Source organism: Folsomia candida, unplaced genomic scaffold (assembly GCF_002217175.1).
Source record: "Folsomia candida strain VU population unplaced genomic scaffold, ASM221717v1 Fcan01_Sc010, whole genome shotgun sequence".
Classification (NCBI taxonomy): Eukaryota; Metazoa; Arthropoda; class Collembola; order Entomobryomorpha; family Isotomidae; genus Folsomia; species Folsomia candida.
The window spans coordinates 3423809-3437617 of NW_019091202.1; the positions used below are offsets into that span (position 1 = coordinate 3423809).

The window sequence follows — 13809 nt, forward strand, 5'->3', positions numbered from 1 at the left end:
ATGTTTACCTTGGCGGGAGGTTGTACCCAGTTAAGAAGAACTTTAAGATAGAGTATCGAGCAACCGTGTTATATTATACGGTCTCGCTGATGCTGGCTGTTCCCGTGGATTCGTTTAAGTCCTAGGTTTGAGTCAGGTTGATAAAAATGTATAAATTCTCAATTTATGTTTCAATTTTAAAGTATGAATGACCAGGAGAGCAAACCAAATCAAGATGCTGCACTCTTAGAAATGAGGTTACGATTATAACCACAAAGTAAACGTATGTGACTCGACCGCCATGGTTATATATTTCTCATCGAGTGGTTACAATTGTCGCCGACTAATTATAAAGTTTCACATTGATTGGTATTAAATTGTCACCAGAGCTAATACATTTATAACCAGTTGGTGGCAAATTCATAACCACGGCGGTAGAGTCACATTTGTTTAGTTTTTGGTTATAATTGTAACCCCATTTCTAAGAGTGTACATGTGGTTAACAAAATAATAAAAATAAAAATTTCCAATTTTCATTCATTTGGAGATAAATAGGTAGTACCCATATTTCATAATTGGTAATGTTAAAAAGGTATTTCGGCAGGGTACATACATTCATATTTATATATTGATTTACATACTCATTTATATATTCATTTATGTATACGTATTGCTATTACCTTGCGTAACATTAAAATGTCAGCATCTTAAAATATGTACTTGATAAAATCTCTGACAAATGTTGTTATTAATTATGCATAAAATATGTAGCGACACCGCTACGCTTTCGCGGAAAAGATTGGCTTGGATGAGGGTGTATATTTTCCTTCGGTTAGAGTCCATCGTGACGTAATTGTCCAAGTATTTATCGCCTCTTTGTTAATCGAATATCCCAGGGCGACATATATCGAGGATAGGAAAAACAGTCCGAAAATCTAGAATATTAATGTCCTTTCTGTGCATTAACTACATACATAAATACGTTTTTTAAATATGTAAATATGCATCTGCTCACATCAGAAATGAGGGAAGTGGGAGCTGCTTGGTAATAAATGTCCAGATCAAAAAGACTAATGAACGATCCAATTCCAATTATCAATGCGCCATAATTGTTAAAACGGTAAATCTGGATCAAGTATTAAAATACATGTATAGTAACGACTTATTAGTAATTAAATAGTTCTGACATGTTCTACACTCTTAAAAATAATGTTACCCTTTTGAAACCTACGTAAATTTATCTTAAATTCTGTATTAAATAAAAATGCAGTGTAAATTTTACGCTTTATTAAGTAACCGTTGATTTCGATTTTGTATAGTTTACTTAATACAGAATTCAGAATACATTTACTTTTCCAAAGGGTAACATTATTTTTAAGAGTGTATTCATACCAGAAAAAGTAACTCACATAATTGACCAATCCTTCCGATTTTTCGAAATTGCGAATTGAAAATGCAACAAAAATGAAGACAGTGTGAGCCAGCATGAATACGGATGGAAGAATGAGGAACAGTTGAGACTTTCCGTACTCATACGTCCCCAAGACTAAATTAATTGATCCGAAAGTCTGTTTAACAAATTATTTAGTTGAACAATTAAAAAAATATGGATAATTATGAACCTTAAACAATATTCCTACGTATGTATCTTACCATGGCCACGGCATAAAGGGGATAGTAGAGAGTTAATGGATCCTTATTTGATTTATGGATTTGTTTCTTCATCACGAAATATTAAGGATGATGCAGAATTTAGCCAGAAAGTAAAGCAAAAACGTTAAACTATTGACAAGAGTTACACTGAATTTACAGGTTATTCTCCCAGCTATAGCTAAACTTGCTGAATGGAGATACCGCACTTTTATCTCATTACTTATATAATCAGTTTTTAAGCTTATGTATGTAAATTTATCTCATATTTATCAGTGATATTATCTCAAAGCCATTTTTGCTTAATCTAACTACACTCTAAATTAAGTTATTTCAAATTCACTTACATAAGAGTAAGTAAAATGTTGCATGACACAGTAACTGGTGAGTAACCAAGTTACGAAAGTTTATTTAGTATGCTATTAAAAATTTTTTGATGTTTTTTAAAATATCCCTGATGACAACGTACTCAAACATTTGGACCATAAAATTGTTTTAAAAAAGTCAATCCAGAATGTCCGTCGTGCATATGTATCTTATTCAATGTACATACATATTTATGAGGACTGTTCTTACGCGATGTACGAGCATGTATCACTGATGTTTGCATATCTATTTACACATATCACGTATTTTACATATTTGTTTAGTATACATACATATATTTATTTACTATCTACTTTTATGTAGTAAGAGACAAACCATTTTGTATTTACATATTTACACCACAAGTAGTCACCTGTAAAAAAATTCTTTACAGAACAACAGCGTGTAAAGATGTGCATACATATTTATTTATGTCGACATTGACATTAATAAAGAAGCCGTTTGCCTAACACAGAACTCCTGAACCACTAAAGGTGTTAATCCTTCCACGAAATTATTACCAAATTCCAGTTTAAGAGGTATCAATGAATTCAAAACTTTCCGGTCATGACTCCTATCAAAACTTTGCTTCTTTAACCAACTATCACTCAACGTGTTCACCTTGGCCGCCGAGGTAAACGTGAGCATGGAGAAAATCGTTAATGCCCAGTAAAAATAGAGCAGTATCGCTTTCCTGGAGATATCGGCGTCCTTTGAATTAAGCATTTTGATGGACATGAAACCAAAAAATATTTGCATGTTTGGAACGACAAGGGCAATTGTGAGAAAAACGCGGTGTCGCATGCATGAGTTTATCCATTTTTCGAGCACAAGAAGTTTCCGGTAAGTATGAAGACGCTCCGAAATCCCAGAGGTTACGGGATTTTGATCCAAACCCAAACATCCGATCCATAAGAAGGAAAAGAAAGTCAACATGTGAAATACACCTGTCCAAAATATTTCTTCATTCAAAATTCATCCAATTTAAAAATTCAGGAATGTTTGAAAATGAATATTAATTCATTATCAATTTTCTATTATTTTTTTCTCAAACTCGCCTTCTTAAGTGGATTTCTCAATATACCCCGTGAATTAAGCAGAATCATAAATGAAGAATGAATGAAGTAATTTATGAATATGAAACGAATAATCTTCTTTTCAATATTCATTCAGTCAAAGATTTAAAAAAACTATTCATTCATTATTCATGAATTTATTGAATAATGAATGAATAATTAACCTATGTATTAGATACCCAGTTATAGTGAAGTTATTATGTGAAGCATACCGTGGTAAGAACCGCCAATCATGGATTGAAATGCAGAGATACTTTCAATTAGAGAAAATACAAGCCGAGTTGTTACAGTCCCGCGACAGAAGGGGGAGGACAGGAGGGGTGGCTTGCATGGGGCGAAAAGAGACAAGACCGCCATGAAGAAGACCCACACCCAGTAGCATATTTCGATCAGGTTGAACATGAAGCAAATGCATTTTAAGATCATTTTCTCGGAGCGAGCGTAACTGAAATCTAGATATTACTTAATTAGCATAATATGTATATTAATCATACCAGTTCACAAACACGCATTTAGAGTTGATTCAATCTACATATAGCTTGGAACAAATCATTCATTCCGTATTCATTTATTAAAAAATTGGAATAAATATCTATTCAGATTAACCTTTTTATTAATTTTATCTCAAATTCGCTTTATTAGATATATTTTTCAATATACCCCCATTTATAAGCACCAAGTAAAATGAGGGTAGCCCTTGGTTACTTTCCTCACCTCAGAAAAAAATGAGTAATTATTCATTCATATAAATCCGATATGAATCAATATTTACTCAATATTACTTACTAAAAGTTTTTTCAAAAAATTATTCCCATATTATTCACAAATTTATTGAATAATGAAATTCATTCAAATAATTTGTTAATTCTGCTTTGAATAAGTGAATTGTTAACATCTGAATTTGAATATGGTTAAGTTAAAAATGTACGAACCTTTGAATCGATAGATATAGTTTAGAATTTTCAACGGATCTTGATCCACATTAAAGATTTCAAACCTTTGAAAGCCCGTCGTGATGTACAACGTCGTAATGCCGAGCCCCTCCCCGAATTCGACCCAAGACTCGGATATTATAACAGTGACGTAAACCTGGTACAATATTTGGACCATGTTGAATGTTATGGAAGCCTTGACAAGAAATCTGTTAAGACGACCAGGTCGGATAATGAATCTGCCCTCTTTCTCCGACCACGTTCCGTAATTACATCTTAACAAGTCACCATATTTTAAGTGGTGTTTAATAAGCTTGAATAAGTTGTCCATTTAAAGACAATTTGATTAAAATGTTAATGACTGATTTAATTTTGACACGGATCTAATTTTATTTAAACAAGACTTCCACCATCCTCGGGCTTTTTATGGGATTAATTTCATAACGTGTTAAATATTTAAATAGTACGTAGAAGTTTCATCAATATCGGTGGAAATTGCGTGGCAGGATGAAGGAATAAATTATGTATGTATGCAGAACATAAGTCGACGCCGCCGCTGATACAACGCCGCCGCGCCGAAGAGTGACAAGCCGATGCGACGGACAACGGGGGCGCAAACCATGTTCAACCGAAATTTTGGTTAATATCTCAGTGATACTTGTCAATCCTTTAGAAAGAAAATTTAGCGCGGGACTTGCACAGATGCGCAAAATTCAGAATTCAAAATTCTTCAAAACGCTTTTTTAGAGCTTAATCAGTAACTAGCGATAGCACCTCAGTCAAACTTAACGCGCATTGATTTATCGTGAACTTCCTAACTTCCATACTAACTAAATGTTGTTTCTAAAGTATTTGTCTGTCAACGTGAGGAGGTAGAAAAATAATCCGGGTTGAACGTGGTTGCGTCCCCATTTCGAATAAAGCAATGAGCGATCCGATCCAAAATCACATTGCCACGCGTATGTAAAGCGCTCATTTCAACTTACATTTTTAACCGCCAATGCGTTTTTATTATTGCAACGTTATGACGCCGTCGACAAATGGTAAATTGACTCGGAAAATTGGTCGACCTCTGATTTATTGTTCTCAATAATTTTGACATTGGACAATGTTTAAATCTTGTTTGAACAGGGAACTAAAATAGACCTATTTTATAACCAAACTCAAATCGAGGCATGGATAACTTGTAGATTAGGTATATAATTCTAACCATGTTTAAAATCCATGGGTACACATAATCCCTAGTATAGGAAGGCTTGTTTGTTTAAAATAAGGATATGTAAATATGTATATTTAAATCGATGCCGATGTAGCTACATAAATTGAGTTATGTGATGAGCGGTATCTGGTATCTTGGATTGCATTCTTTATTTATTTTGTTGTCCTAAGCCTTCTACATACATTTGGCTAGCCGATATCTTGTTCAGGGAGCGATATTGATATTTATGTTGAAATTTCATAACTTCAAATCTCAGTATGCACTATAAATAAAAATGAGTAAAATTTACTCAAGGCTGGGTAAAAAAGAGGATGGCACAACCAAAACGCAAATTTTACACAACTTTGGATAAATTTGGCACAACGTTGGACAAATTTTACCTTCTAGTTGTGTCAGCCTCTTTTTTACCCAACCTTGAGTAAATTTTACTCATTTTTATTTAGGGTGTGCAATGCCAGAAACGATAAGGCGTCAAATTGACCCCGTCAGATTGACCCGCAACAGATTTCCCCGGTCATGTTGACTCCACGCCATATTGACCCCACGACACATTGACCCCACCCCATGAATAAATGTACAAATGTAATAAATGTAATAAATGTACAACTTACTGTATTTACACGCTAAGAATTAATTTTATTTTGTATTCAAGATCTAGTCAAATATACCAATCAAAATTGAATTGGTGCAATATATAATTAAACATTATAAGTATTGGTGTGAAAATTTCTAAATCTGTTATTTTTCCTGTATACAGTGGTTGTACATATTTATGTATTTGTGTTCTAAAGTGAAAATAGAATTTCATAAAGCCAAATTATTATTTACTACCAAGGAGGGTCACCCCCACTGGCTTCTGAACTAGATTGTACGGCAGAAATTTTGCATGAACCAGGGGTACATGATATCAAGCCGAAATGAAATATGTAAATTTAAGATTATTTTAGCCCAGGGGGCCCGACGGGGTGACCCGCACTGCTTTTTGAAATTGGTAGCAGAAGACAAAATTCGATGTCAAGGTTAAGGGCACCAAACAATGCTACCAAATTGCATACTACAACAATTCAATTTTCGATTGGAATATTTGACTTGAGCTTGAGCGAAACAAAATTAATTCGTAGGTATAAATATAATAGTAAGCTGTATACTTGTGGCTAGTTGTGGCATGGGGTCTGTCACGGGGTCAACATGGTGTGAAAATTATACTCAACTAATTGTTTTTTAAAATTAAGATCACAGGTAGGTTAAAAATAATGTTGCGCTTTTGTTGCGTAAATGCACTCTTAATTTTTTGTGTAGTGAACTATTTATACTAAACCCGTAACGCCAAGTTGATGAAGTGAAATGTTTCGTCTGAAATCTGGATGGATTTTTTATACTTTATTTAGATTATGTACATACATAAATAAAGTGGAAAATTAACATATGAAAAACTTACTCGCTCTAATTTACAGCGAGTACTTCGAGTTTCTATAGAGTGCGAATTGTTGAGCTGTAATTGAGGGTCTAGGGTAGCTCGTCGAAAACATGGTCGTCGAAAGAGTAACTCGTCGAGGACGAGTCGTCTGAAGGGTAACTCGTCGTTTGGGCAAGTTGCCGAAAATAATACTTGTCGAGAGTATTTTTTTTAATAAAGTACGAGTCTAAATATAAATTATAATTTTATAAAACAAAATTCTCTCTCAAAATAACTCTCAGAAAGAATGCTAAACCGCCTGTTCCAGGCCTCCACTGCATTATTGGTTCTGGAAATATTATGTGATACACTTTGGTGCACATTTTAGAAGAGTATTGGAAACATTGATGGATCGTACACTGTACCGATGTATGTTTTTTGAACATAACTAAAAAAAATTCACCCAGTTCGAGTTTAGTTTGACCATTAAATTGAACGATACTTTTAATTTTCGGAATGTCACTCTTAAATCATCGGGCTGAACAAATGCGAGACCGAATATTTTTTTATTAATAATGCCATTGTAACGTATCGGTCGTACTGGTTCTTTAAATTGGGTGTCAAATGTCTAAACAACGCTTGAGTAAAATGAAAATGACACCCGTGAAGTACGGGGTCTGGAAACGTGTCGTGTACAGCTTTTATCTCTTTGTTTAAAATCCATCAGAACAGCTTATCTTCAAATTTAAGTTTCTCTTTGCTGCGTTACATTAGTTCGTAACAGTAATTTGACATTTTTAATGTAAAATATAAGGGTAAAAAGAACAAAACAATCCTCTCAATTACTGCTGCATAGTGTTTTAAGTATTTTGGAATGTCCGCAGCGTATATTCGTCCCACGATGCACATGTATTGTGCATACGTGTGAACTCATTATATAGGTAAAATCAGTAAACATGTTACATGAAATTCGACGAGTTTCATGCCTAAATTCGACGACTTGCCTTTCTGACGAGTTTTTCATTCGACAAGTTGATTTCGACGACTTACCTTTTCGACGACATAGGATTCGACAAGTAACCCGTATCCCGTAATTGATGGGTGAGAATTGACATTGAGTGCGAATTGTTGAGCTCTAAATGATGCATGCAAGTCCGAATTGGAGGGCGAAAATTGTTGATTTAGAATTGTTTTGTTCAAATTATTGAGTGCGAATTGATCGGTGTAAAATTGTACACGACTCTAGTTTACACATAGTACATACTTATCTAGTTATGCCGTCGACATTAACAAAGAAGTCATCTGAGTAACACAAAACTCCTGTATGACCAATGGAGTCAATCTTTCCACGAAATTATTACCAAATTCGAGTTTGAGAGGCATCAATGATTTCAAAACTTTTCTGTCATGAGTCCTATCCAATTTTAGCTTCTTTAACCAACTTTTACTCAACGTATTCACCTTGGCCGCCGAAGTGAACGTGAGCATGGTGAACATCATCAACGTCCAGTACAAATATGGCAACATCGCTTTCCTGGACATATCGTCGTCCTCTGAATTAAGCACTTTGATGGACATGAAGCCAAACAATAATTGCACGTTGGGAACGACGAAGGCAATTGTGAGAAACACACGGCGTCGCATGCATGAATTTATCCATTTTTCGAGAACAATAAGTTTCCCGTAAGTATGGAAACGCTCGGAAATTCTACAGGTTACGCGATTTTGATCCAAGGCCAAACATCCGATCCATAAGAATGTAAAGAAGATCAACATGTGAAGAACACCTGTTCAAAAATTATTTCATTCAAAATTCATTCCATATACATATCTGTAAAAGTTGTTCATTTATAAAAATTTGAAAATATATATTTATCCGTTGTTCACTTTTCATTCATTTCATTTCAAATGAACCTTATTGGATGGATTTCTCAATATATTCCATGCATGAAGTATAGCATGAAAAATGAATAATGAATAAAGTTATTAATCTATTCTTCATGAGTATGAAATGAACAAACATTTGTTTAGTATTCATTCACATAGAAAAAGTTAAAAAAAAATATTCCTTCACTATGCATGAATTTAGAGAACAGTGAATGAATAATTAAATATAATGCATTATAAAAGTTATGATTTGTGAAACATACCGTGGTAAGAACCGCCAATTATGGTTTGGATAGCAGATATGGATTCAATTAGGGCGAATACGAGTCGAGATGTTAAGTTCCCCCGGCAGAAAGGGGAGGACATGAGGGGTGGCTTGCATGGGGCGAAGAGAGACAATGCAGCAATGAAGAAGATCCACACCCAGTAACCTATTTCGACCAGGTAGAACATGATGCAGATGCATTTCAAAATCCTTTTCTCCCGGGGAGATTTACTGAAATCTAAATATTAATTTATTACATCTGTTCAAATATGTTTACCCATGCCAAATTCATTTAATTTAAAGCTTAGAAGAAATCATTCATTCATTCATTATTCATTTATTCAGTATGAATTTTTATCAGTTTCAAATCTCAAATTGGCTTTATTGTATAGATGGATTTCAGCAGATACACAATAAACATATGAAGCAGATCTAATGAATAACCCTTCACTCATATCAATCTGAAATGAATGAATATTTATTCAATATTATTCATTACGAGATTTTGAACAAATTATTCCCTCATTATTCATAAATCTACATATGTATTCAATAATAAATTAATATTATATTCAACAATGAATGAACAATTTATTCATTCTCTATTGAATAAATGAATTGCTAATATATTAACATAGGGCGGATATGTATGTACTTAAATTCCTCAAAATATGTATGTGATATGTACTTTAAAACCTCGAAAATATGTACAAAAAAATATTTTTCAAGTTAAATTTTCTAACATATTTATATTTAATTTTCCAGAACTTCGGAATTTTTAGCACTAGTATCAATGAATTACGTTTTAACCTTTATCTAATGACTCATAATTCGACATTAGTAATATTTATTGAGTTTTAGAGGTAATTTTTGGCATAAAAAAATGGGGGAAACTGGATTTGCTAGTCATTCACATGAATTGAACGCTATTATCATGAAAATATAATTTTCTTAACTTTCTTAATTTTCAAGTCTTTAACTTGTGACTAAACAAAAATATTTTTACATAAAGAACCTCGAAATATGTAGTAAACTATGTATATTTAGAAAAAGGCTCGAATATGTAGGAAAATATGTGAGTGTATGCAAAAAACCTCAAAATAAGTATGACAATATGTATATGTACGAAAACCCGAAAATATATAAAATATGGAAAACTATGTTTGAACTTTTGAGATCAGGCTTAGATGGGATGTCAGTATACGAAGTTTTAGTACGATCTGATTTGATATGAAAAAGTTAGAAATACATACATATCCGCCCTCTGTATATTAACAACATGAATTTGCACATGTTTATTTAATTTCAAAAATTTACGAACCTTTCAAGCCATAGATATAGTTGAGAATATTCAACGGGTCTTCATCCACCTTAAAGATTTCAAACCTTTGAAGCCCTGCCGTGATGTATAACATCGTTAAGCCGAGCCCCTCCCCAAATTCGACCCATGATTCGGATATTGTCACAGTGGCATAAATCTGGTACAATATTTGGATCAGGTTGAATATTATGGAAGCCTTAACAAGAAATCTGTTGAGACGACCTTGTCGGAAAACGAATTTGCCCCTTTTCTCCGACCACGTTCCATAGTTACATCTTAACAAATCACCATATTTTAAGTGGTGCTTGATAAGTTTGAATAAATTATCCATTAAGAATTAAGTTACGAAAATGTGAAGTTAATTACTGATTTAGAAACAGGTTTTAAGGAAGATTAACGTCCGCTGGCCGTGGACGATTACCACCATCCACCGGCTTATTAATTGTTATATACATACAATTGATTGATTGATATCCATGAATCTTTTGATCAATATCTGTGCAAATTCGTGGCAGGATGGACGAATAAATTATGTATGTATTTTTGACAGAGGTCGACGCTGATTGAGTCATGTTTGTGGAGAACAATTGCCGCGGAAGTGTGTGGATAGCGGGTCCTTCCCATTGTTCGATGTCCGCATCATCTTAAAGAATTTGGCAACCGACCAACCCAATGCCATGCCGGTCGCATTTTTTAGCGCTATCCCCAACGACAAATGTGATTTCCAAGATGCACATTTCTTCCAGAATTGGGATACCGCGCCGACGAAAAATATTAAGCTTGATACCGCCGGCGCCGAAAATTTATCGCGGTAGACTTCTGATGAATGTACATATGATTCACATTAATTTTGGCATTGGGAAATATTTAAATCTGGTTTGAACAAACGACTAAAATAGGTATCATTGTTTTATAACCAAAATCAAATCCACGAATCGATATCAACCGTCTAAAATATTTATATATGTATGTACTTAGAAATAGATTATATAATTCTAACCATGGTTGAAATTCTTGCTGTCGGACGGCTTGTTTGTTTAGAATAAATTTGTGTATTTAGAGTTCATGTTTTTCTAAATGGGTGCTATACCAAACCAATACCAATTTAAATAACCAACTAAATATATACCAGCGAGAATTTCCAAGCCTTAACCTCTTAGAAATTACACTTATTTCTTCCAGATAGTTACATACTTGCATCCCAAGCGAAAAACACATATTTGTGCCAAAAATTCAAACATAAATGCAGTCAAACAAATAAATATCCCACCTCCTAATATGTAAAACGCCGTCACGATTTTAGAGTTCATATCCAACGTTTCAAAATCTCCACTCCTATCGGAGCCCAAGTTTCCTTTAGAATTTGCATAATGCGAAAATAACCTGATAGGTCGATACTTCTTATACCAACTTTCCCAATGCAGATAAATCCCTGACGATACTAAAGCTGTTAACCTTTTACCTACAAACCTATCCCGAACTCTAGGAAAACTCCAGTGTCCAATGCTCTCTAAAAAATCCGGATACAAATGTTCCCCCTTCAAAAATTTGATATTCCTACTTTTCCCTTCTTCATTAACGAATGGCATAAGGGAATCGATATTCTCTGAAGTGTCGACATACGCCACTTTCTCATTGTATCCACATTTCGTCACATTATTGATAAAATGCTCCCAATATTTGTAATGGAGATATCCAAAATTCCCATTGCTGATGAGTCCCCACTGTTCGTAAAGGTAGTTGTCTAGCTCCTCAAATTTTTTAAGGGATTGCATCCCTGACATTAAAATGCCGTAAAGTGGGGCGGAAGCGTACGGAATTCCAAGTTTGTATTCTTCATCTGCAACATCGCTGTCTTCGAGCGGTGTCAGAATCTTAAACCCGATTAAATCCAGGGCCGATTTCCAGTCCGAGTATGACTCGAATGGTTCAATGATGTCGGACGTGAATAGCGTTTTGTACCACGTGGTTAGCACCATCGCGCTAAATATCCACAACCAGAGGAGAAAAGCACTGATGGGACGCTGTCTTCTTTGGGGGTTTGATATGTCGATGAGATTTGCTGCTAAGACGATAAGATCGAAGAGATCTGGTAACCGATTTTCTTGCGTGGTTAGAAATAACACGAAGAGGCTGAACCCTATTAAAATCCAGGTCGTGGTGTCAAACGGAAACGTGTAAACGGCAGGTGGACTTCTTTTAACGTTATAGCACGAGAGGAAATTGTACGAAGAAGTGGTCCACATAGTGTAATTGAATTTGTGAAAGGGCCCGGTTTGAAACAGTGAAAATATCTTTTTAGGTTCGAATTCGTACCGTCCTGGTGATCCAAAGGTGAAGAATCCAGTGTCTGATAAAATCAATAGATTTAAAATGTCTTCCACACCAAGCTGTTCAAAAAATATAATAATAATAAAAATAATTTATTAATTCCATATTAATTATTCAATTTAAAAATTGGAAAAAAATATGCATGCGTTACTCATTTGTTCGAAATGTGAATATAATTAAATACATATATGTATGTACCTAATAATTTGTTTACATACTCGGACCATAAGTGCCCGTACATGCATTTCTGGTGATAAATCAGAAAGTATTAGAGCTATTTGCTAGAAATTTTTATGGAAGGACAAGGCACTAATATTGTTTAGAAATCATAACTTAGTTTTCAAGATTTCGTCCAGGGGCTTATACGCAAGACATAACTCGTGACAGAAACTGCTCGCTCGCGGCACGCAGCGTTTTCATGAGATAAGTGCTCCACACTTTCGTTAGGATGACTTCAGGCCATCCACGCTTATGTGAGATTTAGAACATACTTGTATCTATAATTTTGGCCACCGGTCATAATTTAGAGGACTAAGGTCTACAGATGCTGAGGACCGTTCCTGGGATGAAAAAAGTCGTTCAAAATTCGTTCGAATCCATTTTTGGACAATTTTTGCAGAATAGTCGCCAACCAGAGCATCTTGAAAAGTCAAATGTTGGTTATCCAAGCGTTCATAGTCTATGAGATTAACTATTAGCTTTTGGAAACTCTGAAAATAAGTCTTGGGTTGAACTTGTACCCTTTGCGGCAAAAAACAGGGATTTGCATTTTCCATGCAACTGGCTCCTGTCAGATCCAGGGCGATAATTTCTGATTGACCTCTGCATACTAAATGGAATGTCAGGGTTCCGTAGAGCAAATATCTGGCAATTTTTTTCTACTATGTAACTTTGTCTCGAAAGGCGAAAAGTCTGAAAACCTTTTGTTCTGAAAATGGCGCGTGCCGCGAGCGAGCAGTTTCTGTCACGAGCTATGTCTTGCATAAAGGCCCCTGGACGAAATCTTGAAAACTAAGTTATGATTTCTAAACAATATTAGTGCCTTGTTCATCCATAAAAATTTCTAGCAAATAGCTCTAATAATTTTTGATTTATCACCAAAAGTGCATGTACGGGCACTTATGGTCCGAGTATGTATTTATTATTGAATCTTAAATATTCATGTGTTCTTCAGTTTATCTCAGACCCATCTTGTGACAAGGAGTAAATATTACTTCGACATTCATTCGTTTACAAATTTTGAAAACATATTATCGTACATATCATTCATGAATTGGTTGAACAATAACTGAATACTATATTTAGTCCTTATTGAATTAATGAGGGTAAGGTATGCAGCCATACTTACTTTTCCGAGTAATTCGTACCACTCTGTGTGCCCAGGGTC

The 13809-nt window shown here is 34.6% G+C and overlaps 1 protein-coding gene across 1 annotated transcript; it reads right to left on the reverse strand.

Annotated features, from left to right (window-relative positions):
• Positions 1-496: 496 nt before the first annotated feature.
• LOC110854689 lies at positions 497-1814 on the reverse strand. Its single transcript, XM_022103155.2, has 4 exons — positions 1633-1814; positions 1389-1547; positions 995-1105; positions 497-914 (listed from the first exon to the last, which is right to left on the reverse strand). The coding sequence occupies exons 1-4, from the start codon at positions 1702-1704 to the stop codon at positions 759-761; spliced, it is 498 nt and encodes a 165-aa protein (XP_021958847.1). The 5' UTR covers positions 1705-1814; the 3' UTR covers positions 497-758.
• Between the last annotated feature and the right edge of the window lie 11995 nt (positions 1815-13809).

What these genes read in the sequence shown, in the direction of transcription:
- LOC110854689 (XM_022103155.2), bottom strand. Translation starts at nt 1,704, where the DNA reads ATGAAGAAACAAATCCATAAATCAAATAAGGATCCATTAACTCTCTAC. An exon ending in CGGAAGGATTGGTCAATTAT is followed by an intron (nt 1,106 to 1,388) that starts GTGAGTTACTTT and finishes TACTTGATCCAG; the next exon opens with ATTTACCGTTTTAACAATTA. An exon ending in CCACTTCCCTCATTTCTGAT is followed by an intron (nt 915 to 994) that starts GTGAGCAGATGC and finishes TTAATATTCTAG; the next exon opens with ATTTTCGGACTGTTTTTCCT.